The 27,986-nt window shown below is 30.9% G+C and overlaps 1 protein-coding gene and 1 long non-coding RNA gene across 2 annotated transcripts in view; one reads left to right on the top strand and one right to left on the bottom strand.

Annotated features, from left to right (window-relative positions):
- Positions 1–25,825, top strand: part of LOC127281880 (uncharacterized) — a 37,049-nt gene extending 11,224 nt beyond the window's left edge. Inside the window, exon 6 of the long non-coding RNA XR_007843106.1 lies at positions 25,204–25,825. This is a non-coding gene — a long non-coding RNA (uncharacterized LOC127281880). The remainder of the gene's footprint in view (positions 1–25,203) is intronic.
- LOC127281874 (ataxin-2 homolog) lies at positions 11,342–18,212 on the bottom strand. Its single transcript, XM_051305848.1, has one exon. The coding sequence runs from the start codon at positions 17,226–17,228 to the stop codon at positions 14,211–14,213; it is 3,018 nt and encodes a 1,005-aa protein (XP_051161805.1). The 5' UTR covers positions 17,229–18,212; the 3' UTR covers positions 11,342–14,210.
- Positions 25,826–27,986: the final 2,161 nt, after the last annotated feature.

The raw sequence follows: 27,986 nt of genomic DNA, 5'->3' as shown, positions 1-27,986 counted from the left end.
TTCATATAATGGAAGGTCGATTTTTTTTTTTGTTATTTATTTTGTCCAATTTTTTTCAAATCTATGCAAATAGTTTTTGTACTAAATAAACAGAATTTTTTTTTTTTGGGTTCAATCGGTACGTTCTTTAAAAATAATTTTAAAAACCCTTTTGTTCCTTTTTAAAGGGACTGCGGCAAACAAAATGCATGTTTCCGCTTCCGGAATATTAGAAACAAGATTCTTGATCTACATTTGAATAGTATGGATATGTGAAATCGCATATTACTTGTCATATAACCCCTTTTTCTGGGTGGGCCTCAGGATAATCCGGTGCGTGACACAATGTTCTCGTAACCGGCGCCTTAGGCAAGAATATACATACATATAAGAATCACCTTGGTGATGACATCCTTCTCAGCTCGTAACTCGTGCGGATTCTTATTGCTGCTCCATAATTCTCATCCAACATTCTCCATCAGACAGAACACACACACACACACACATACATATCCGGAACATCTCTTGAATAACTTGACAAGGATCTTTCTAATTCCTGGATTAAATCGAACGCAGGACCTGTTACAATTTTAGGATAACTGTCCCTTTTGTAAAATCATTCTTAAAAAAACGAAAACAATTATTGATTTATTTCTAATTCTTTAAATATCTCGAAATCATTATTTTTTTTCATACACAATTTTTGATATCAAACCATTGATACAGGCCTCGGATTATACGACTTTTTTCGACTTATTTTAATAAAATGCGACTATATTGACTTTTTTTTACATTTTTAAAAAAAAATTTTAAATAAAATATATATATTTTTTTTAGTATAAAATGCAGATCTTCTTCATATCTTCTTTATTTCAATTATTTAACAAAAATTTTTCACTAAATTAATTATTTTTAATAATTTCAATGAAATTCATTACAAATTTAATTATTTAAAATTATTTTTCAATTAAAATTTTTATAAAATTTAACAATTGTTTATAATTTAAAAAAATAACAAATAAAATTACGAAAAAAATTTTAATTCAAAATCATAAATCAATTCAAAATCAAATAAAATTCAATTATTTTCAAAAATTTCAATTCAAAATCAACTAAAATTCAATTATTACCCAAAATTTCAATTCAAAATCAATTAAAATTCAATAATTATCCAAAATTTTCAATTCAAAATCTTTTAAAATTCAATTATTTTCCAAATTTTCAATTGAAAATCAGATTAAATTTAATTATTACCCAATATTTCAATTCAAAATCAATTAAAATTCAATAATTATCCAAAATTTCTATTCAAAATTAATTATTATCAAAATTTTCAATCAAAAATTAACTAAAATTGAATTATTATCCAAAATTTCAATTATAATTCAATTATTATCAAAAATTTGAATTTAAAAGCTTCTAGAATTTAATTATTATCAAAATTTTCAATAAAAAATCAACTAAAATTGAATTATTATCCAAAATTTGAATTTAAAAGCTTCTAGAATTTAATTATTTCCAAAAATTTTCCATCGAAAATTTTTTTTGAAATTTAACAGTTTCATTTACTTATAACTCTAAGGAAATTAAATTATTTTTAACTGTTTTTATGATATTCTTTTTAAAATTCAACTATCTGAAACCACTTTTCAATGAAAAATGTTTTTCAAATTATTGTATTTTTGTCCGCAATTTCTAATAATTTTTTTTAATGAAATCATAAAAAAAATTTTAATCAAAAATCACTTGAAATTCAATTAATTTTAAAAATCTTAATTGTAAATCTTTGAAAATTCAATTACATTTAAAAAATGTTATCTGAAATTATTTGATTAATTTTTTTTTTAGTTCTGTAAAATTTAATTATTGTCTGAAAATTAACAAAATCTTTTCAAAATTCAATTATTTCTAAAAATTTCAACTTTCAACTATTCCAAAAGTATTATTATTTTTAAAAAAATTTTATTTAAAAAACTGTAAAATATTTTTGTTAAAATAAAAAAAATTTTAACTTTTTTTGAAATATAAATAGACTTTTTTTGTGCCTTTAAGTCGATCCGAGGCCTGTTGATATGAAAATTAGTTACTGAAATTCACCAGTTACATTTTTTTAAGTACAGGCGATAGAGAAAAAAAAAGAGGTGTATTCAAATTTACTCAATTCAAAACACAATTTTTCCTGTGAGTTTCTATTCGTAGGCATATTTAAATTGGAGAATTATTATCGAACCTCATAGTGAGTATATTATATAACTTTCCATTGATGCTTCTGTTAGAAATACGAGTGGTTCCTTCTTTTTTTCTATAAAATGTATACACTTTTATAGCGCCATTTGATTTTGATAAATATATTTCAAAACCCCATTCGACCTGGGGCAATCTTTTCTGATGGAGGGAGGGGGGGGGGACTGTTATAAAGGCGCGGAGTGTAATCCAACATACGTTTCCCATGAATATGCATCTAAGGGTCTAATGCGATTTGATTCACGATCAAACGGAAGAGAGGACAAGATGAAAGAGAGAGAGAGAGAGAGAGAGAAGGAGCTAAATAGTTTGATACATATGGAAAATAAATTAAAAAAAACATATTTTATAAAAAGATTTTTCAAACTTTACGATGTGAAATTTATTTTATTGTCAAAATAATGCTTGTAAAAATTATTACTTAAAGCTTCTTGTAGAGAAAATTAAAAAAAAAAAATTCTTTTTAAGAAAATATTTTTGGCAATATTTCATAAGTTTTACATTTTCTGTTTGAATTTATATTAGTGCGCATATTTATTGCATCTCAAGGTCCTAGTTTTAAATCCGTAAATAAAACCACTTTACACCGCTAGTAAATTACAATTGCCAACAATTGTCAGTGAGATTACAGTGAATTTTGTTGAAAAACGAAAATTTTAAAATTTCTATAAGAATTTATTATACTACCTGAATTTTCTTGTGTAGAATAGAACTTGGACGTCCTGTCAGTAAACAAATATAAACTTAAGATATTTTGAACTGATAAATTGTTCTGCTCCAACAATGTTGAATATATACAAGTTAAAAGTTTCGAAAATTTGAATCTTGAAATACTTTTTGCTTCCTAAATAATAATTTAGATCACTAATAGCGTTTTTTTTTTTTTTTTATAATGAAACTCAGAAATTATCAGGTAGAAAAAAGATTAAATGTGACATAATTTAAATATTACCTGTAAAGTAGATTTTGACACCTTGTGCGGCAATTTTTGATACCTCTTTCTCTCGATTTGTATTCGTCATAAAAAAAAATATAGACAGAAACCTTTTATAATGTGAAAATAGCAAGTGGCGCTAAAATATCGTTAAAAAAAAAAGGTCGAATCGACCTCTTGAATTTCGAAGGGATTCGTCCCATTCGAGGAAACCGGAAGGCACCTGCGGTCTGGTCACGAGAGTGCCACTGGTCATTTCCTGCATCAGGGGTAAAACCAGGTTAATCCTCGATTGACCCCCTATTCACAGGTTGGACCAACCTGTCTCTACAACAAAAAAATCCAGTCCGGCACGCGACCAGAGCCACACTGCATAATGACAAAAAGGTCCCTCGTCACATACGGTCACATGTGGGATGTCTTTTATAAATGTGTTATATTTCTCTCTTCGTGTATATGTGAATGAAGTGAACCTTTTTATTACTTTTAAAATAAGCTGCGAACATTTGCGACTTTTTTTTCTAAAAAAAAAAGACGTCTAGTTTTTTTAAAATTATGAAAAATATTTCTCTTAAACAAATTCTTATGTAATAATTTACTATTGCGAGTATTTTTTATTACGTGAAATTTGATGACAGGTTTCTTAAATTGAAGGTCAATAAAAAATAATGGAAGCGAAATCTATATGGTTCGAACAATGAGAAAGGAGATTGGAAAGGATGTAGGTCGTCAATTCAAGTGTCCTGAGGATATCCTGCCCATAGATTTGAATCAAAAATTTCTGAATCGTTCATTGAATGAATAAAAAAGAAAATGTTTCTGCACTTGCGTATATACGTCTCTTAAAGACACCCCCTTCCGGTTCAATGATTTTGTGATTGAATGAATGCGCAATTTTTGATATATTAGCAAATTCTATTTAAAAAAAATTTTTCTTAGTAAAAAAAAAAAAAATACCAAGAAAATCCATTTAATTGATTTGAGTCAATATTTTCTTGATACAAGAAAATTTTTTCGTATTAAGAAAATTCGGACTTTTTTTGAATTGTTTTCTTGTGTAATGCTAGTAGTAAATATTCTCGTTAAAATTCACATTAAAAAAAATACATCTGGACTATAAAAAAAAAAAAATCCGAAAGAATTTTTTCAGTTTCCGATGATTTTCTTCCTTTATGTTGAAATTTCAATGGAATCAGACAAAAAGAAATAGAAAAGTTTTTTTTTTTGATTGTGTGTGAACACACTTGCATTATATTAAATGCCACATTTAACTTAAAAACCTCTCTTTGTCAATGTATTTTTCCTCGAAAATCACGAAAGAAAAATAGGCTATTAAAATTGAAATTCTAGTAAAAGGAAAATTTAATTTTTTTTTTAATAATTTATATAAAATTCTCACGATAGAAAATAAATAATTAATCCTAGATTTTTTTTTTTTTTTTTTTTTTTTCATGAAAGCGTGAAAATCTACCGATCTTGTTCAAGTGACAGCCGTTTCGTGTCCCCTCCATAGGGATCACAACCCCTTTTTCTCGACATCCAACTCTTGCCTATACGCGCGACCCTTGGTTCTCACGAATCCTTTCTCAATTTTCTGAAATGTGGCTTGGCATTTTTCAATACTGTCGCAAACATACATATATGTAAGAATATCACCTTTGGATTTATATATATATATAGAAATCTACACTTGGATTTTATAATTCGTTGATTGTGAAGTAAAACTTGTTTAAAAGAGAGGAATCAGGAAAAAAGAGAATTCATTCGTGGAATAATCTAGATGGACATGAAGAGAGAGAGAGAGAGAGAGAGAGAGAAAGACGATACGATATACCTTAATAATAGATCAAGGGATTCGACTGAAACATAAAAAAAGAAAAAAAAAATGAAAGAGTTTCAAAGAAACGAGATGGTTCGTTCTGATTATAACCTGGTTATCTCATGACACTTAGGCATTTTCTTTTGTTGATTGAAATCTTTTTTTTTCAGAAGTTTTTCAACTTTCTGAATGAATATATATATGTATATATATATATCTATATCTTTTTAAAAAGGGAAAGTTAAAAGTAAATCAAATATTTTATTTCTACAAATCTATATAAACAAATAAATTTCTAAACAAAGAAAATATAAAAAAATTATTTCATAATCGGTTATTTATATTATCAAATATCAAATAAATTTTTATTTTAAATTATTTACAATTATTAAATTTTATTTGCAAAATTATTGGCTCAAATACAGTTTAATTACACATTTACACCCAAAAAAAAGTAATCTTAAATTTAGAGGAAAATTCCTCTTCTAAAATCCTCTTAAAATAACGAATATTCCATTTCACTGTAGAAATAATAATAATAATAATATAATAGACTCCAGGAATCTATTATAATTTACCTTTTTTGAATGTAAATAATTAAATTTTATTAAATATTTATTATATTATTCAAATTTAAAAAAATTATTGGTTCTCTTGACATTAATAACAGTAGGAATTTTTTTTATTGAGGTTTTGATATCAACATTTAATTCAATGTGTCAATGTGTGGTTATCAATAACCATTATTGTCTAATAATTTATTCAAAACCTGTGTATTATGGTTATTTTCAACTTGTCAAAATATTAGAATATTATTCTTCGTTTAAGAGGATTTTTTCGAGAGGAAAATCCTTCTAAATTAAGATTATTACTTTTGATATCAAAATTAAGAGGAAAATATGCATTACATTTAGAGGAATCCTCTATATAGAATGAAGATTACTTTTTTAAGGTGTATAGAAAAAGAATTATTTGGTAAATATTTATTTAATAATAGACGATTAAATTTTTTTTTAATACAAAAAATTAAAATTATAAAAAAAAATAAATAAAACGCAATATTGCAATAATAAATAAGAATCTCAATACAATGTTTGCCTGAGGATCTGGCAAGCAGCTGATTGGGATTTTCGTTCGCGCGGATTACATATGGCGAGTCTGTGCTTTTAAGAATGACGGCAAAGTTAAAGAAAATAATAGTAGAGGGTGGTCGAGTCTCTATACTGAAAAGACGAACATAAAAAAAAAATATATCTTTAAGCCGACTCAGCGAACGTAATGTTCCTAATTCAAAAGACGTCTTACGCTTATATTCCTCAAGGCTCAGAAATTCAGTTCTTAGGAATGACGAGCTTTTTTTTTTTTTGTTATCATGATCCATTTTCAACTCAATTTTTCCATTCACTTATTGAACAAAAGTTTATACGAAAAATAATTTTTAAAAATATATTTTTAAATATATTTTTTCATATAACATTTATTTATTATTTGCATTCTATTTGTTTATAGTTTTGACACTAGATTTGTTGATTGTTGGCAGTTTTGTTCGACGCTATTTTTTTTTTTTTGCATTGATTGAAAAATAACAAACAGAAATCGATTAGGCGTTTGATGAGTTGGAGATGTTCATCCCTATCCAACAAAAAGGGGGAGAAATCACCCCATCGTCAGGTTTATTTAATACAGCAACGAATAGAGTTGGCGGTTGATGGTGGGTGTCGGCAACCTGTTGAGTCAGACAATATTGCGTTTTTACTAATGCCCCAGCCAAAAGGGATGGTTACATTTTAAAATCCAAAAAGAATTATCTCTTGATTTTACAGGAATTTTTTTTTTTTTAAATTTATAAATGTTTAAAAAATATCTATTATGAAATATTACATAATTTTTTTTTTTTTTCATTTAGAATTTATTTTCATACTCTCTACCGGAAATTGTCGAGGTTGAATTTTTTTTTTTTCATCATCAAAATATAATATGTTGAATGACGGTATTAAAAAAGAAACTTTGCGCGGATATTGTAATATGTCGGCTACGATTTATCCACACGTGGTTTGCAGATTTTTCAGTTATTAACTAAAGTAGGGTTTTTTGATGAGATCTATTATAGAGTACATTTGCAAAAAAAGGAGTAGTTAAAAAAAAAAAGTGTTAAATTTCTTCTTTTAAAAATAGAATTTTATCCCTTAAGCCATTTGGCATGATGACTTAATGCTCTTCATATTTGCCTCACATTCTTCATTGTGAAAAAAGATGATCGATTTATTCTCTGGAGAATTTGAAAATATTTCTTCTTTTTCTCGAAAAAAAAGGCAAAAAAAAAAAAAATTTCCTATTTGTGAAAATAGTTTGTTATTTCCATTATTAATTTTAACTATTCTAAATCTTTTTCTAGTATAATAATAAATAGTATCTTGTGTATAGACAAATATTGTTTTGTATTTTCGATTTAAAATTTTAGTCTCAGGTGTTTTAGAATTGTATATATATATATATACATATATATATATATATATATAAATGTATTCCTTTTATAAAAAGTTTTCAATGCATATTCTTTCAATTCTCTTAAACTCATTTGAGAAAGAATCGATCTGGATCGATGATTATTTAAACCTGTACACAATCTATTCAAGTCGACAAAATATATATATATATATAGGAAACGATGGACAAACAACAATCGTTTAGTACACGTTAACGTCAAGAACGGAAGAGAGAAAAAGAGAGAGAGAAAGAGAAAATATAAGAGAGAAGAGAGAGCATCTGCCATAGAAGTAGTAGTGTAGTTTAGAGAGTACATATAGGTGTATATACAGAGTTTGCGCTTCCCAGGCTCACAAAATGCACCTGGTTTCCCCCCCCCTCCCCCTCTTTTTCCATTTGCCGAATCTTCCGAGTTACCTCTCCCTCTCTCATCATCGAAATCTCTTTCTCTCTCTCTCTCTCTCTCTCTCTCTCTCTCTCTCTCTCTCTCTCTCTCTCTCTCTCTCTCTCTCTCTATCTATTTCTTGCTACGATCACGCTCCAGAGAGTGACAGCAGTTGCAGTTGTGTGTGCTCCTCCTCTTTCCATAAGGATATGCTTTCGTAAACCTGAATAGCGAGAATATCCAATAATAGGTACCCGTCGTGCCCGGCCCATCGTTTTAGAGATTTATCTCCTGCTCTATACGAATTTCAACGATGTCAACGCATTTTCTCTCTCTCTCTCTCTCTTATTTCTCGAAGAGAACGTAAAGCATCATTTTATAAAGACTCTCATAGCGCAAGGTTAATTCATTATTTCGATCTTGATGATTTCTTCAAGAAACCATTTAAAAGTTAAAGAGCGATCCTCTCTCTCCATTAAAAACATATTTAATTCAATAAAAAAATATTTTTTATTAAAAATAATAATTCTATTTTATTTTGAATATTAATGACAATGTCAAGAAAAATAATATTTTTAAAATATTTCTGTGTATAGAAATATAGAAATTTTGACTGAATTTTTCGTTTTAATTTTCCAATTAACATAATATGTCAAATAACTTTTAGAAGAAAAAAAAAAGATTTACCAATTTTGAAATGTGTCAGGAAATAATTCTTTTTCTGGAATTTTTTTTTTACACATTTATAAATGTAAAATTACTTTTTGGGACACTTAAAAAATTTCTTATGTTTTAAAATTTTAATAGGATATACATATAACATGTTAGATTTTTGTTTCACACACACACACACATAGGCCTAAACTCAAGGTCTCGGCGAATTTCTAATGAAACCACGTGTTTTTTATGACATAACACATATGAGAAATATTCTCGAACTACTTTAGACAAACGCTGACTGGCGAGATTTTAAATGGCTTTCTCGGTTTGAAGCTAATTTTTTTTTTTTTTTTTTTTTTTTTCGCCACTAACGAAATAATGCGATTTTATTTCTTATCTTTTATATTACTTTCTCTGACGCTTTCACCAATTCATAAATACTATATGGCAACAATGGGGACGATAATCGACTTATTATTTACGACTCATGTTGCTCAAGATGTTACGTATATATGAATTACTTCCTTCAATATTTTTAAACGTTAGAATATACTCAGATTGGCGCAGAGAAATTACGCTTATTATATATATATATATATATATATATATATAACTCACAATATTATAAAGTTCTGGTGAAAGGAAAATTGGAATTCAATATTTTGATCTTATAATAAGAATTTTAAAAAAATCATTAAACAATTAAATGTTATAATAATAATATTATAATAATAATAATAATAATAATAATAATAATAATAATAATAATAATAATAATAATAATATAATAATAATATAATAATAATAATAATATAATAATTATAATATAATACTCTCTAAATCTGAATTAGTAAAAATGTTTACTAATTTAAATTAGTGACTCAATTTTTTCTTTAGAATTAGTTAAATTTTACAAATTGTAAAAAATTAGTAAAATTTTACTAATTCAGAAGCAAAAAGTGAGTCACTAATTCAAATTAGTAAACATTTTTACTAATTCAGATTTAGAGAGTAATAATATAATAATTATAATATAATAATATAATAATTATAATGATATAATAATTTTTTATTAGAAAAATTGAATTCTTAACAAAAGGATATATTCAGAGATTTTTTTGAAAAAGAAAGATCTAATTATGAATATGTAAAAATTGAACAGTAATTCTTTTGTAAACTTTGTTGAGTTACCCGACCTGCCTCACTTCTGTCAGAACCACAAGAATTATGACGTTGGGAACGATGTTGAAATTTTATTGTTGATATAAGAATGCAATGTCTTGACATTCAAACGATTCTTCTCCGGAAGAAAAGATTCGTCTCTCTCTCTATTTCTCTCTCTGCAATGATTCATCAAAAATGTGCAGTAGATTTAACTCCCCTTAAAATTCAATAGAATTCTTTTTTTTTTTTTTACAATTTACATTATATTATATTTCAATAATTGATCTGTATCTATAATCGTTCTTTTTAAATTGTTCCATTTAATGAATAACCAAAAATTTAAATAAATAATATAATAATTATAAAAAAAAAATTTATTTTATTTATTTATTTTTAATCTGATTAGAATAACAAATGTGGGTGTGTATGTTTTTTTATCGAATAAATTCATAGATTTTTGAAAAAGTTAAGAAAAAAGAAAGTTTTCCAAGATTGTTTTACAAACGTGAACGCACACACAAATTAAATTCATAGAGCCGTAAATTTGTTCTCTCGAATTTCGCTTTTTCGTGAACCTGATGATGATAAAAGGGAAATAAGAACCTGCGCTGTCACGTTGTGGAATTCATCTTAGTAAATATTTTAAGAGACGTGAGGATGCAACTCATTACAACAGCTGTCTTATGTGGTGTGGGAAAACTTTTTGGATACGCATCAACCCCCTTATTTTTTTTCTCAAAGCTGCATCACTTTGTTTCACCTTCACATAAATCTTAGAATAAATCAAGACTATCTCGAATAATCATTTTCAAATTTTTTTTTTCTTCAACTCCTTTTTCCTTTCAAAAAAAAAAGGATGAAAAAAAAAGTTTCTCTCCAAATTCTTCTATTTCAAAACTATTATTATTTTCATATTATTATGATTATTATTATTATTATTATCATTATTATTATTATTATTATTATTATTATTATTATTATTATTAATATTATAATTATTTTTATTATTAGGTTTAATTATAGAGAAACATTTTTTTATTTTTTTATAACAAATAAAAGTTTAAATAAAATATGTATTATGAAACTCTATAAAAAATGTAAAATTTAATCAGTAATTTGAAACCGACAATACCTGCGCTAAATGGATTAATTTAAGGAAATAGAAGGTACTTCCGTTCCTGGGCTGGTGTTCGGTTAGATAAATAATACAATTCATCGATTCAACCTTTGAATCGGATCTCACAACCTTGGATGAACATATGGTCCATGGAGAAGTTTGTTCATTGGTAGACTCGTAATCTGGTTATTTATCACAGGATGCGGCCCAGGGGTCGTGGGGACCTGGGCGCGAATATAATCATCTCTAGATTTAAACCAATGTGCAATTTTGCTAAAGAAATTTCTTTTTCGAAAAAAAAAAATAATCCTTTTTTAAAAAAAAAACTTAAATTCACTATTTTTGAATCTTTTATAAAAATTAGATTATATTATTAATAATAGTAATATAAATAATTAATATATTAAATTTATAATAAAGGAAAATTGATATTTTTAACTATTTATTATTATCGGTAAATAATTAGAAGTTGATTAATTTTAATCATTAATATAATCAAAATATTGACATTTAGATATGAAGGATAGGAAAATAATAATTGAAAAATGCGACTTTTCATCTGTGATTATTATAATTATTTATTAATTAGCTAATATTCTGAAAACGTATGAACATTTGTACATGTGTTATTTTTTTTTTGTCTTGAGGTACTTGTGTATGGCATCTTGAAATACATAATTCACAATATATCTTCACCTGTCGAACATTATTACGATATCGCTTTTGTTTCTTTTTTTTTTATTAAATTACATATGACGGCAGTGGATTTTTCGTTATTTTGTATAAAAAAAAAAAAAAAAAAAAAAAAAGAAAAAACATCTCAACACGCTCTTTGAAATTTAAGTTATTTTACTTTCAAACATAATTGGCTGGGTGCAATGGCACGATTATTTTTTATCTATTTTTCTTTTGTCTTATAAAATGTAACAGTCGAGTATGAATTTATTTATCAAATAATGATATGAAATTGAAATGTATTTTTCATTGATCATTTCGTACCTAATTGTTATCTTAATTTTTAATTATAAACTGAGTATACAGTAATACTGTTTGATATGTTTCTAACATACGTCAATCTATTTTTCTTTTTTTTTCTTTTCTTTATATTACAGTTTTATAATGTTCTATTTACGCCTATTACGTTTATTAGCGGGCGAATAAAATAACATATACATACATACATAATACTCTGATTGAAGGAAAAAGGAATGAAAATGTAAAAAAATTTTCAAAAATTTGGTCAAGAAGCAATTTTTTTTTTTTTTTTTTTTTTGGAAAAATGAAAATTTATCTCGCCCGCAACAAAACGTTTTTCTAGTTTTTGTTTTTTTAATTTTAGATTATTGCATTGGCTTTTTTTTTCTTTACTCTTTCCTTCCTTTCTTTCATTCGTCGATAATTCCTGAACTCTTGAGGTAGTCTGTTCTGGGATTTTTACGTAGTATTATAATGGCAAGTTTTTTATAATTCTTATTAATAACTAAAAAAAAAAATCCTTGCACGCACATATATTTATATATACAATATAAGGTACACCTCGTCCAAATGAAATCTTTGCAAAATTAACGTGGGGGGGTGGAGGAATGACAAGAAGTATTTTACTCACAGAGACAAAAAAAAAAAAAAAAAAAAAAAAAAAACACGCGCACTGAACAAACGAATCAGGCAACAAATCTGGCGCAAAGAATCCAGAAACAACGACGTTCAAATAACAACGGACGAGGCACAATTTAACCTCAGTTTAATCTAGATATGCACATTTTGGCAAATATAAAACAATTCATGTGCGAACTAGTTAAATCGGACAATTAAACAACGATAAACAGAAACAATTCTATTTGGTTATGGCGAGGTCAACATATTATTTTTACTCACATTGCGAGTAAGATTGGCTTTACGTTCTTCGAAGGAAATATCACCTGTAATTTGTTTATATTTATATTCTTATCTATACATGATTTCTTGGTATAAAAATGAGTATATATGGACGAAAATTTCATTTATTTGGTAGAACGATTTTAAATGGACATATTTTCCTTCGAAAAACGCACAAAATTTATAACTTACTCTCTTTTTTTTCTCTCTCTCTCTCTCTTTTATATATATATCCTTACGATTAAAAAAACAAGAATCGTCACTGTGAAAACGTGCCGAACGATTCACGACATTTTGTCGCTGGAATGCCATTCACGGAATGTTCACACACTAACAAAAAAAAAAAAAAATAATTTCCAAATAATTTACAATTTTTTTTTTCTTTCATCACAAAACGATTTTAAAATTTATTTACTATAATTATAGTAAATAAAAGAGACAAATAAATATTGCGTTTTTTTTATATACTTATTACTACAACAAAAAATCTAATACTGACTCACAGTTTACAATAACTATTCAAGTAGTATACAAAAAGAATTTTTTTTTTTCAAAAAACTACTCTCAATAAAAAAGCTTCTTTTTTTTCAAAAAAAAATTGTCATTAAATAAATTTTAACAATTTTGCACAATGGCAATAGAATTTAGATTTGATTCAAAAAATTAAAATTGATCATTGAATTAATTTTACTTCTTTGAAGACTTTATAATTTTATAATTTATTATATATATATACCATCGTGAGAGCTCGTTTTCACATTGAGTGATACATTACTGTCCATCATTTCTCTAAGTTTTTCTCTTTTTTTTTTTAGAGAAAATTCTATAAAATATGAATAGCATAATTAGGGATCGAAACCGTTGTCTAGTTTGATGATAAATCAATAATTACAATGATATATGCCTATACATTTAATATATTTTGTACAATTCATAAGCTTCAAAGTTTTTTTTTTATTTTCTTTTTTTTTGATATCGCGACATTAGCGTCATTTTAATATCCTTTTTTTTGATTTACAATCAAAGACTTTGGATATCTTTTTTCAATTTTGTAGCGTTCGTCGCAATCTACAGAGTCGAGATGCAATTTGTAAAAAAAAAAAAAATTTCATTAAATCGACTCGGAATATCGCGAAGAATATCCAGCATCCTTTTTATCAAAGAATTTACCCGCATTTTTCCATTAGTTTTTATTAAGAGAATATATCGAGTGAGAATATCATTTGATGCATACTCTTAATGTATTGTGAAAAAACAAAGAAATTAAATTATTTTTGTGGATGCTGGAAAAAAAAAAAACAGATAATGGTGATGAACTTACAATTCTCTTGGATGACCTTGAACAAAAGTTGGCAGTCATCTAAATATGTGTTGAGCAAGACAGCCAATATAAGCAAAATCTGTGGACGAAGAAAAGACAAAATATTGATTTGATGAGGATCAAAAGGAATAGGAATGGAAAATTAATAAATAGAAAGAATTGCGGGATGAAGGCTACAAAGATGACCTTTTTGAGATGATGATGAACTTCGACCTTGATTAGATTTTATGCTCTTAGATGAACATTGTGATGAGCGTTAGATTTTTTTCTGTGCGTTTCGAGATGCTTCATCATGTGGTCCTTTCGTATGAAACCCTTTCCGCAAGTATCACAGGCGTATGGCTTTTCGCCAGTGTGGAGGCACATGTGCCGTCTGAGGTCGGTCTTGTGGTTGAATTGTTTAGGACAAATCTCACATTTATAGGGCTTTTCACCGGCGTGTTTTTGAAGGTGCTCGGCATGCATAACTTCATGGGGAAATCGTTTGCCGCATTGATTACATTTAAATGGTTTATCACCAGAATGAAAACTCTTGTTATGCTGAGTGAGATAGCATGCTTTGTTGAATACTTTGTCGCACTCGATGCATTTGTGAAAACCATCCTGTGAAATATAATGTGAACCGGTGTTGGTACTTGTTACTTGATGCTCTTTGGTAACAATTTCCTTGAATTTGTTGCCTTTCACCTTGCCAATATTGGGATTGAGCTCCTCCTTTGGTGGACCTTGAGGTAGATTATTATTTGTCTCAATTGGTAAACGAGATCTTGGAATTTGTTGATAGAGTTGTTGTGTCTCGTTTGGTTGTTGATAGTCGGCGTATTTGATATAGAGACTGCCGTCATTGCTGGTTTGAATGAGATCCATATTTGCCAATGTATCATATTTTGGTGGCGACATTGTCCTGTATGTGTCATAGGTCGGTATGGGCGAATCGAAGGTTTTGTCTTGAGGAGAAAGATTCTCCTCTGGACTTAGCCCCCCCACGCTAACGGCCTGTGGATGACTGTGGCCAACTAAATTGTACCCGGAATTGATGCCAAAGTTGGTGAAGCTGGGCAGGGGCCTCTGATGATTGCTGAAGGTCCCAAAGCCGGGTAACATTTCCTGGGTGAATTGCATGGATGATGGTAGATCGTTACCAGTAGTAGTTAGACTGGTGATAGACTCCATTAGACCCGGGATGCTGGTAGTAGTTGTAACGTGGGGGGGCAAAGCGTTTGGGTACGGCTGATGAGGCATCGAAGTACCCCCCATTGGCGGCGGTGGCGGTGAAACCATCGATGGGACGCCTCCCATCATGGGGGATGGTGAATTCATGTGATGTTGCTGGCCCATTGGAGAAGGTGAATTCATGTGGGCCGGTGGATGTTGCATGGGTGACATGGGTGAATTCATGGGGTGATGGACCGCCATTTGTGATGGTGAATCCATTGGAATGTTGTGGTGGCCCAGTTGTTGTGAGGGCGAAGCCATTTGATGGTGGGGGTGGCCCATTGGTGACTGGGGCGGACAATTGAGTGGGACAAGGTTGGACATGCGAACCGTTGAAGGCATCTGCTGGTGGACCAAAGATCCTTGGATTGCTGAAGACTCGTTGCTGTTGCTGGAATTGCTGTTGGTGGTGTAATGGATCTTGTTGGTGGTGGTGGCGGTGATGGGCGTGAGCAGCAGGCCCCTCGTTGCCTCTCCCGAGGGACCTGCCATCAAGTTTGGGGGACTCCCCGAGGATGATAACTCTGGAGATCTTGATGGTCCTCCTCTACTTGTGATATTTTGATCACGACCTGGATGATGATGTACACTGATTGGCATGTTGGCGGGATCCGGTTGGTTGCTCACTTTAACAGCATTTTTGTGTAATGTGGTATTGTAATGTCTCTTGAGATGACCCGAGCTGGTGAACCACTTGTTGCACGCCGTGCAATTATAGGTCTTTGGCCGGCGAGCTTCATTGCTTTTCCAGGATTGATTACCTATAACTGCTTTTGGAGCCTGTGGTAACATTGCTGGTGGAATCTGATGGCCTGTTAATGGTTGTGTACTGGTGATGATTGGTGAACCACCATGCCTTGGAGGTTCCACTGGCATGTGTTGACCACGCATGAATTGATTCTGATCAGGCATGGGAGAGGTATTCTCCATAGGTGCCATTGGATGATAATCATGAATCTGTGGTGATGGCCAATTCAACATGGAACTTACAGAATGAGGACCAGTTCTCTGTTGATGTTGCATGACATGATGCTGCATTTGTATCTGTATTTCCTGTTGTTGTTGTTGTTGTTGTTGCTGCTGCTGATGTTGTTGTTGTTGTTGAACCCTCAACATGTCCTCCTCGTACCTGTGAGTTTGAACCTTATGGGAATCAAGATCTAAAATCTCGGCTTGCTCCTCAGCCTCCTGCTTGACTTCCGTCTTAATAATCGATCCTCCAGTAAAATCAAACCCAGGTGTTTGTTGTTGTTGATTTGCATGTGATGGTGAATTATGCATTTGTGGTTGTTGAGCTTGCTGATGCCTTTGCATCTGATGTTGTGGACTACTACCCATTTGCTGATATTGAGATTGACTAGGATAGGAATTTGGTGATGCTGGATGATTAGATCTGACATGTTCTGCTAATTGATTAGGATCTTCATAAACAGCACCACACTTGTCACACTGCAAAGGACTTCGTGGACTCGTAGAGCTAACTGAATTTGCACGATCTGCCTGCGAGAAACGTTGCTGATGCTGATAGGGATGATACCTCGCGTAACTTCCACCTCCGTTTTGACTTTCCTCTCCTCTGGGTGGAGAGTAATGATGGGGCAGAATGTATGATTGATCATTCTGCACAAAATAAGCGTTTTCGTTATACATTGGAGTTGGAAAATTTGTGAAAGCCTGCGACGATGGAGCAGACTGATGTTGGGACGCAGAAGCTGGACCTTCCGAGGGTGGCCTTGATGAAGACTCACTTGAATCAGCCGGTGCTGTGACACTCTCTCTCTTCACAACCATATGATTGCCACTGTTATGATTTCCAGCTTTACTGTTGTTATTGTTGCTTTCCTCCTGCTGCGCCTGACTGGCCCATTGACTAAGTAAATTCTCTTGATGATAACGAAGATGCACCTCGAGGCTCTTTTCACTTTCAAATGACACACAATGATCCTTACAGTGATGCTCCGAATTTGAGCTACCACCAACAAACTGTTGCTGTTGATGCTGCTGCTCTACACTCGTCATCTCACTCATATTGTCTCCACGCGAAACCACGCACTAATTGTCCGTCAGTGATTATTATTATTATTCACGACTTAATTCACAGTCTTTTTGTTTTTTTTTTGGAGCACAAATGCGCACTCACGTGACGCGCCAATTTCAATATTCACATTTATCACGTTGCCAGCTTTATTTTTCAAATCAAATCCAATAATTGTGATTTGCCAAAGAGAGTCAAAAATGAACGTAAAGAAAATAAAAGGAAAACAATAAAAATATGTTCTACATTTATCATATGATCACACGTGACACAGTAATGAATGTCCAAATCGAACGCGTCATAACAAATATTCCAGCATCACATTGGAACAATAAAGTTCCCGCGACCGGCAACATCTTTTCTGTTCGAATCACGCGCGCGAATTCAAACACAATCAACTCAAAAACAAGACGCTCATTCACTAAACACAATATTTAAAAATTAAAATTTTTGGAGAAAGTCAAGAAAACGAAAAAGAAAACACAAATTTCAAAATTTGTGATTTACATTTCAGTGATTAGTCAAAATTTGTCATTTTTTATATTTGAAAAATTTTAATTAATCTCAAAAAATTGTTTTTAGAGCTCAATGATGTTTTTCACTATTCACTTTGACACTAATAAACCACATTTTCTCCAAATATTTGTCAGATGAACCATCGCCGGCGTTTGCGTCCTCTCATTTACGTGATTGTGAAAACACTTTTTTTTTTTTTGAAAAAAAAATGAAAAACTGTATAATTAACTCTTGTAAATATTATCCCGAATTAACGAGCAATTGTCCTGTTTGTTATTTATTTTCAGTCCTGTCAGGATTATTATTGACTCGTTTCGTTTTTACAATATACAATAATTAATTTTAGATCCACGTCGCACGACCGACGGCTCTGCTCTGCGGTCCGTTGGAATTTCGAGTTTCGAGTCTACGGGATCGCACCAAGGCGCTTTTGCCCAACCCCCTTCACGTCTCTCTCTCTCTTACTCTCTCACCCTCTTGCTCTGGCTCCTTCCCCCTTCAACCCGCACGACAGTCTTCGTTAACTCCTATCCCCACCACCAATATTGGTCCTCCATTCCCCTTACCCCTCTATAGCCATACCGACTGGAGACAGCCAACCAAATTTGAGACGTTCATCTCTCCTTTTCCTCATGGCCCTCTCTCAGTTCATTTTCTTTCTCTCTTTATCTCTCTCTCTGTCTCTCTTTCCCTCTCACCCTTGGCCCCGACGTGCTTACTGGCACCAGAACGTGCGTCCCTCGACACTAGTCTCGAAGGACGAGAGGAGAATCCTGCAGGACCCGCTGGACTTCTCTCCCTCTTGTTCATTCTGTCTCTCTTCATCTGCTTTCTTACTCTCTCCTCCTTACTCCTCATGGAGTCTTTCCACCCCCACTTTCACCCTCCCTTCTTACCCCGAGAGGAAAAGAGCGAGAGAGAAAGAGAGATGAAAGGCTAGAGAAATGTGCGCATGCCACCAGAATCCTTGAGCACAGTACCGAAATACACGATACTTTTAACTTTGTGTTAGCGAGAAAAATGTTTACTAAAAGCTATTATTTTTTTTTTCTCTTTAAAAAAGAACTAAAGCTATAGGAATAAAATTTTATTTTGCTAAATAATTATTATTACAAAGAAAAATTGAGAATAAAATTTTTTATTTTTATTATCAGAGAACAGAATTTCTATTCAATATAATTTTCTGTATTTTTCAATTCAATTCACGTGTTGTCAGTTGAGTTTTATTGACCTCAATTAATATTGTCAAATAAGTAAAACGTAAATACAAAGTATTACTATCGAGTATGTTAATAAACTTGTTTGCAAATTGAACGATTATTTTGGAAGATTATACTTTTGGCTGTTTCAAATATTTCAGATAGCGCAATACTTTTCAATTTTTTTTTTTTTTTAAACATAACTTTCGAACATTCCACTGCTGTTTTTTTTTTTTTTTGTTGCCCTTTGTAATGTTTTTTCTATTTCTTTGCCAACGCTTTGCCACAAGTTCAAATTTGTTGCCAATTTTATTTGTCCAAAATTGCGTAAATTATTCAACAAACAATCGACAGAAAAAAATCTCGTGAAGAAATTTTGCCAAGGCCCAGATCGGCGCCAAATCAGGCTGCCCTATTAGGGAATGAAACGTCGCGCCTGATGTGGCCCTGATTAGGAAATCCACATTTTCTGGTCGCCCTACTCTCTAAATTTGAATCAGCGGATATACGCTGAAAAATCAGTGAAATTCCACAGCATATAAGCTGATTGGAATCAGTGGTATACTTATAGCTGAGAATCAGCGAGATTCCGCTGATTCAAATTTAGAGAGAAATTTGGCCCTGATCAGGTGTGGCGTTTCATTCCCTACTAGGGCCCTGATAGGGCAATTTCTTTTAATTGGCTTAAAAATCGCATTTGCATTTGCATTTTCGAACAAATAAAAATTCGGCATTTTTAGTATTCTGTACCCTTTAAGTGTTGAGGAAATATTTCTAATCTTATTTTTTTTTTGAAATTAATAAAAAGAAGTCACTTGTCAGTACTTCGCTTACATATCTAAAAGATTTGTATGATGAAAAAAAATGTGGGTAACCTTGCAATTTTTTTTTGGAGGTATTTTTAAGTAAAGCCAGTCCCCACAATACACTTTATACGAAATGCGTCAAACTCCCTTTCCCTTATTCTTCATCCATGAATATATATGTTTATCATATTGCACTATAGCCACCTGATGAAAAAACGCACCACGTGTGTGGGCGAATCTCTGGCACGTGGTTTACAGAGAGAACGTGTAAAAAGAAATTTGCACAGGTCCATGCACTTTACTTTATGTCGCTGAACTTTAAATATTGAATTCATGAAAAAAATAATTCCGATAAAGAAATTTTGAAAATTTTAACAATCGATTTTAATTATTAGAATGCAAATGTATTTTTTTTCTGTCGTATTCAGTTTGAAATAAATTTTCTCAAAGACATTGAAAAATAGTTTGCACTCGAGTGTTCTGTTTATGCTAATCAAAATGTTTTCTATTCTCTGCTCTTTCTCTCTTTTCTATTTGCCGGGAGTAGAGGAAGGCCACAACGGAAATCCGACGAAGGGTGGCTGGGCGTTCGTGTCAAATTGAATCAGCCTAAGCAACCACCTCACCCTCTTGTGCCACCTTCTCTAGATTTTCCCTAGCAACCCCTCTAGCATTTTCGTGGTGGACGTTGGAGCTGACCGTGCTGCTATCAGCGAGATATTCGCTTGCGTGGCGTTTGCGCCCCATTTTATTAAGGAAATCCAGGCACTCCCCTTTCCACTTTGAATTCGGGACACAGAAAAGCATTGCTCTTGACTTGGCGACGTGCTTTTGTGCCTCCTTTTCTTTTTTTTTTTTTTTTACCCTTTCTTTCTCTCTTTTTCTTGTGTTATAAAATTTATATAAAACTCTGTAGCTTAAAACATCATTATTTCTTCTTATTTTTACAACAATGAATATGTTAATTGTTATTAAATCGATATTTATGGGGAAATCCCATGTCATTAGTGTGACAAAACGCCTACTAATTAAAGTACATCTTCACAAATATTGGTATATTGCACCTTAATGATTGTTTTAGTACCAATTGTTTAGTTTATGCTAATAATTTTCTAAAGAAAAAAAAAATGTATTGGAAAAAAATAAATGCCCTAAAGCTATGAAGTCGAACCCACATGTGCGAAGTTGGTCGGAAGCTCCAAAAAAGGGGGCATTGTGCGAAATTAGAGCCCTTCTTATGGTAATTGGACCACCGTATGATTGCTATACCAACCATAGTGAAATTGCTTCCAGGTCATCGACTTTTTAAGATTTTGTTTTTTTTTTCCACTGTACAGAGATTTTTTTTTCCTAATAATTTTTACAATTAGAAACTGATGAACATATCTAATAATAATAATGATAATAATAATAATAATATTATTATTATCATCGATAGTACATTTAAGAAAATATGATAATAATTGAGATTTTTAAAAGTGCAGTGTTTTTGAAACACAGCACAGGTTCCTTTGTCTGTTCGTGGGCAGGCGAGACTGGACCACGAACTAAACTAGTCTAACTGCATCCTGACGTCATTCGCGAGAAGGCGATTTGCCTCGACCTTGAACAGCGGCTCTTCTTTTGTTTGGTGCTGTTCGGCACAATTAAAGTTCCTTTCTTTCTCTCTTCATCTTCTCTCTTACTCTTTTTGTCTGTCTGTCTTATCCTATAAAATTTTTAATCGAGATCATTTCTATATACATTTATCAAAGATGATATTGAAAATTATTTTACAAACTTGTTTTCATAATTATTCAAACTTATTTTTTTTTTTCTAAACATTTTTATCAAAAATTTTTACATTTTTTTCTGCAAAAATTCTTGATTATTATTTTAGAATTATTAGGATACTTTCTTCTATATCATTTCATATATTATAATTGCTATTTTTTTTCTCTGTTTTCTATTTTTCTCCTTTCAAAAGAACAAAACGACTTCTCTTTCTCCATTCCTCTTTCGAATCCTTTAGTGACGTTGTGAAAGAAATAATTCAAACCGCGAAAACCTATAATTTTCGGTATACCTTGACTGCGATGCCGCGGCAAAAGATTGTTATCTTTGGAAACGAAAGAAATATCATCGATACACAACTATTGGTATAAATATAAATACACCGAAATTTCTCGTCATTCCTATAAAGAATTCTTAGCATTCTGCCGCCTATAGCTTTCACATTAGTTATACAATCGCATCGTCAAAATTCGAATGTTTCTTTGTCTTCAATAATATTAAAAAAAAAATAATTTTTGCTTTTTTTTTTGATACTTTGACCCTAGTGTGTGGTTAATGTACCACAAAATTTTTCTAACAATTTTGTAGTTTAGAAAAAAAAGCATTTTTCCCTTGAAGCAATTAGTAAAATCTATTTAAATTTTCTCTTTAAATAAATTATAAAGTATATTTATGAAGTATTTATCTTTTATGCGTAAACAATAGATTTTTAGAAATAATTTTCTTAACATACTGTCGTAAAGTCTTTATTGTCTTCGGCTTTAGACTAAATAAACAATAATTAGATATATGGTATGAAAATGATTAGCATTTAGAAATGGATTTTCCATATTGATCTTTGTATCCAAAATAGAATAGTGTTATTATAGTCTAAATACAGGATTATGTAAATAGATTACGTAAAGGAATTGCATTTCAATTTTACCAAAAAAAAAAATACTATTAGTCATAAATAATAACAATCGGTAAATTTCATAAATTAAAAAAACAGAAGTACAAACTAAAACTAATAAAATTGTAAAATATTATCGGAAAGTAATAACAAATATTACTCCAATTAATAATTATATCAAAACAAATACCAAACCATTTTTATCAATAGATATTTTTCTTAAAGATTCGGAAACAGAAACAATGTAGATTGATTTGCGATTCATGAGTATAAAAAAAAGTACTAGCCATATTTCGATCTATATAATATTGATTTGGGACAATATAGTAGAATTTTTTTTGAGAGTCATCGATCATCTTGGCGCACTGATGGATTTGCAATTGGTTTTATTTTATTTTTTTTGAAGCCATGGTGCATGATTGGTTTCGTTGAGTGTGAGAAAATTTCAAAATGCTTCTCAGTCGCAGATTATTACGAGAACGAAATATAAGAGAGACTATAAATGTGTTTGTGCAGAGAGTTAGAAATGAAGGAGAGCAAGAGAGGAACACTTTTGAATGCCTGTCGTACGAAGATGATTTATCGCAATGACGCTTTTTTTTCTCTTCCTTCTTCTCTCTGCATCTCTGCGCTTGTTCTTCATCCCTTGGCTTCCCTATATATATAACTTCTTATCCCTTTGCACCTTTTGCCGTGCGTGATCGGCGATTTTTACCAGTCGCCATAATGGATCCATTCTGTTGTTGAGGATTTTCGTGTGTGCTGTACACCACAACAATGACTCTCTAAATGATCGAGCTACATTCGCAGGTGCGATCATCACTAAGTTAAAATTTTAATTTAGTTTCCAAAAATCATTATTTTATCTTCTCTGAAATTATTTTTTATAATTTTTGTATGCATAAGAATTAATTTCAAAATCCTTTTATCAGAATTTGATAAAATCCCTTATATATATCTTGAATGTCAACGACCCCAACTCGAGGGCTAACTAAGAAAGGAAAAACTTTTTCGAGGGCGGAAGACCTTTTGGTATGTTTGGTATTTTTCTTTGACATATGAGTTCATTGGTTCAGGAAAGCCTATATACTTATATGGGATAGGTCCAGGTTAATCTTCCCTTGTGTCCAAAAATATAAACTTGTCATTTTTCTACATTTGATATAGAAAATATATATTTTTTTTTTTTTGGATTCTATTAGCTAAAAAGACGAATCAATAAAAATGAATAATTTATAAAGATAAATTTTTAATAGACAAAAATATTTAAAATATTAAAACCGCAAAAAAATGAAGAACAGGATATCGAATATTAAGAGAAACATGTTCATCCTTTCTCACCCGTTTCCCACCATATACTTGGACGAATATCTCGTGAGAATGTGGGCGTGTATGAAATTGCAAGATCAGGATAAGGCCCGATCCCGTGAAAATGAAATACGAGGCCCTTCATTGTATAGTGTATGTGTGTTTGTGAATACTGCACACGTACTCTAATGCGATTTGGAAGAGTAAATCACAAAATTCAGTCGATAAGGACAAAAATTTTTTTGTCTAAACAAATTCTTCGACATTATATTTCTATACTTATACGTAGTTTATGAATTTTTAGAAAATAGTAATAACGCATTTTTCAATTAATATTAATAAACGTGAAATTTGTCGTAACATATCGTAGTTATTTAATTTAGAATGTTTGTTTTGCTTTTGGGTCGAGTAGTTGTTATAGTATATATAGAGAGAGTAAAAAGCACCAGCCTGTGTACATATGTACGGATAGTTTATCTATACGAACAAACTGAGTTGGAGCAAGTGTATGTATACGCTAGGACCATATACAATGTTATTAATCACTGTGCTTGCTGGCTCGGGTCTTACGAACTTAATTAATTAAATAGTATAATGGCCAGAGAGAAATCGGGAGTAGAGGGGGGCGGTTATCGGAAGCGTCCATCAACAGCAGCCACCCCCTAAGGCATTGTTTCCCTTCAACGTCCAGACCTCATGGCGAAGGCGCAAGATATCGTTAACGACGCGATGTTACAATGTAACGCCGCGCACTTCTGAAACGTTGCCAGCTGCAGAAAGTTTCCTTTCTCTATAAGCAACAGCTTTCAAACTGCATAGTAAATTCCCTTACACTAAAAAAACTATTCTTATAACTTTCAAATATTTACTTAAGCATGCTACTTAAAGCACACTGTGCTAAAAAGTCCAATTTTCTGCACTGTTTTTTTATAACTTTGCTGTATTCTATGTAGAAATGTATGTTTTTTTTGCATTTTTTTGTAACTTTTCTATATATACAATGTGAAAAAGTATATACTATTTTGCACTATTTTGAAGCTTTCCTGTATACAGTGTGGAAAAGTATACTTTTCAGCACTATTTGGTAACTTTTCTGTATTCAATGTAGAAAAGTATAATTTTCTACACTGTCTGCACTGGATTTTATAATGTTGCTGCACGCTATATGCAGATAAATTTACGTTTTAGTACTGTTTTAATGACTTTCCTGCATAGAGTGTATTAAAGTATACTTTTCTGCACTGTATATTGTTACTTTGCTGCAAGCTATGCAGAAAAGATCAAATTTTTGCACTATTTCAATAACTTTACTGCACACTATGCAAAAATGTATACTTTTCTGTATTGTTTTTTTATAACTTTTCTATGCAGAAAATTTTACGTTATAATTTTTTTACATACTAGTTTACTATAAGTGAAAAGAAATGAAAAAATTAATTAAAATAATTAATATTATTTTGTTTTTATGTTTCAGGTAATGCAACAAAAACAATGGACTCTACGGAACTTCTGTTTACATCTCGAGGCAGTGTGTTGACGTTCGGTTCGTGGTACGGTAAAGTCATAAAATCGGAGATAATTAAAATTCGCAAATAATAGCTCGGTTTGCATTTGCCAATCTCCTCTCTTTCTTTCTCATTTATTTTGTCTTTACTGATTTAACATTTCAATCAAAAACAAAAAAATATTTTTTTGTTGTGAATTTTTTATATTTTTATAAATAAAATAAATATTATAATTATTTATATTAAAATTACATATAAAAATAAGAGAGAAAAAGAGTGGGATCATTTCATTAGAGTCGTTCAGTATTATCGGGTGCCATATTGAAATATACTTCCGTGTGTCGCGTTCCGTCCAAAAACCACGTGTTTGTAAAATCATTTTAATTTTTACAAATTAATATTTTTAGATTTCGGGAGTGTTCGCATTACTTAAAACCGCGATCGCATGTAAAAGTAAAAAAAGTTAATACGTGGTTCGGAAGTGCTCGAAATATTTTAAAACCGGGAGTGAGTGTTTATTTTGAGTGCCACTATTGGAAAACACCGTTCGAGTGCCGCTCCGAGATGGAGATCGGGCATGGGCGAAGGGAGTCCACGGTAAGATTTTTCTAATAAAAATACAGAAAAATTGGTCAAGTTCGAATTACACTCGCTTACCTAGGGTTCCGCTCACGATTATTTAAATTTAAATATTTAAATATAATATTTCAAAAGCGTTAACTATATCTTTCGTAAAATCTAAACATAAAATTAAATATGTGTACCAAATTTCAGCTTCTTAGCTCTAAAATTGTAAAAGTTGAAGCGGGGAAGCATACGTTTTATCCAAAATTTCGAGTTTTTGAAATATAACAATCAATTCAATTCCAAATGGGTTCTCTATAATTTTCTTCAATCTACTCGCAAAAAATACATATGTATATATACCAAGTTTGAGCCCAATCGGTTAAAATGGCTAGATTTTAGAGAGGGGGGGCGGGGCAGGAATTTTTGGCGGACAACAGTGAAACCATAAGGATTCCAATTTCTGATCACTGCATGAACGGAACACTAAAAACTTTCAAAAAAAATTCAATTTCTCTTAGGCAGACTATTTTATTGCAATTTCTTGCACAAAATACACCTAAAAGTGTAGAAAAAAATTGACAGCCCGATCCGAGTAGAGGAACACCAATTTTATGACCATTTAAGCGATTTTCGTCAAAAAAAAATTTTCAAAAAATTTCAATTTTTCTTAGGCAGACTATTTTATTGCAATTTCGTGTACAAAATACACCCAAAAGTGTAGAAAAAAATTGACAGCCCGATCCGAGTAGAGGAACACCATTTTTATGACCATTAAAGCGATTTTCGTCAAAAAAAAATTTTCAAAAATATTCAATTTTTCTTAGGCAGACTACTTTATTGCAATTTCTTGCACAAAATACACCTAAAAGTGTAGAAAAAAATTGACAGCCCGATCCGAGTAGAGGAATACCATTTTTATGACCATTATAGCGATTTTCGTCAAAAAAAATTTTTCAAAAAAATTCAATTTTTCTTAGGCAGACTATTTTATTGCAATTTCTTGCACAAAATACACCTAAAAGTGTAGAAAAAAATTGACAGCCCGATCCGAGTAGAGGAACACCATTTTTATGACCATTAAATCGATTTACATCAAAAAAAAATTTTCAAAAAAAGTCAATTTTTCTTAGGCAGACTTTTTTATTGCAATTTCTTGCACAAAATACACCTAAAAGTGTAGAAAAAAATTGACAGCCCGATCCGAGTAGAGGAACACCATTTTTATGACCATTAAAGCGATTTTCGTCAAAAAAAATTTATCAAAAAAATTCAATTTTTCTTAGGCAGACTATTTTATTGCAATTTCTTGCACAAAATACACCTAAAAGTGTAGAAAAAAATTGACAGCCCGATCCGAGTAGAGGAACACCATTTTTATGACCATTAAAGCGATTTTCGTCAAAAAAAAATTTTCAAAAATATTCAATTTTTCTTAGGCAGACTACTTTATTGCAATTTCTTGCACAAAATACACCTAAAAGTGTAGAAAAAAATTGACAGCCCGATCCGAGTAGAGGAATACCATTTTTATGACCATTATAGCGATTTTCGTCAAAAAAAATTTTTCAAAAAAATTCAATTTTTCTTAGGCAGACTATTTTATTGCAATTTCTTGCACAAAATACACCTAAAAGTGTAGAAAAAAATTGACAGCCCGATCCGAGTAGAGGAACACCATTTTTATGACCATTAAATCGATTTACATCAAAAAAAAATTTTCAAAAAAAGTCAATTTTTCTTAGGCAGACTTTTTTATTGCAATTTCTTGCACAAAATACACCTAAAAGTGTAGAAAAAAATTGACAGCCCGATCCGAGTAGAGGAACACCATTTTTATGACCATTAAAGCGATTTTCGTCAAAAAAAATTTATCAAAAAAATTCAATTTTTCTTAGGCAGACTATTTTATTGCAATTTCTTGCACAAAATACACCTAAAAGTGTAGAAAAAAATTGACAGCACGATCCGAGTAGAGGAACACCATTTTTATGACCATTATAGCGATTTTCGTCAAAACAAAATTTTCAAAAAAATTCAATTTTTCTTAGGCAGACTATTTTATTGCAATTTCTTGCACAAAATACACCTAAAAGTGTAGAAAAAAATTGACAGCCCGATCCGAGTAGAGGAACACCATTTTTATGACCATTAAAGCGATTTTCGTCAAAAAAAAATTTTCAAAAAA

This window comes from Leptopilina boulardi, unplaced genomic scaffold (assembly GCF_019393585.1).
Source record: "Leptopilina boulardi isolate dan_hultmark-lab unplaced genomic scaffold, ZJU_Lbou_2.1 LbouV2_114, whole genome shotgun sequence".
NCBI classification, from domain to species: Eukaryota; Metazoa; Arthropoda; class Insecta; order Hymenoptera; family Figitidae; genus Leptopilina; species Leptopilina boulardi.
This window is presented reverse-complemented; position numbering and strand designations above follow the sequence as displayed.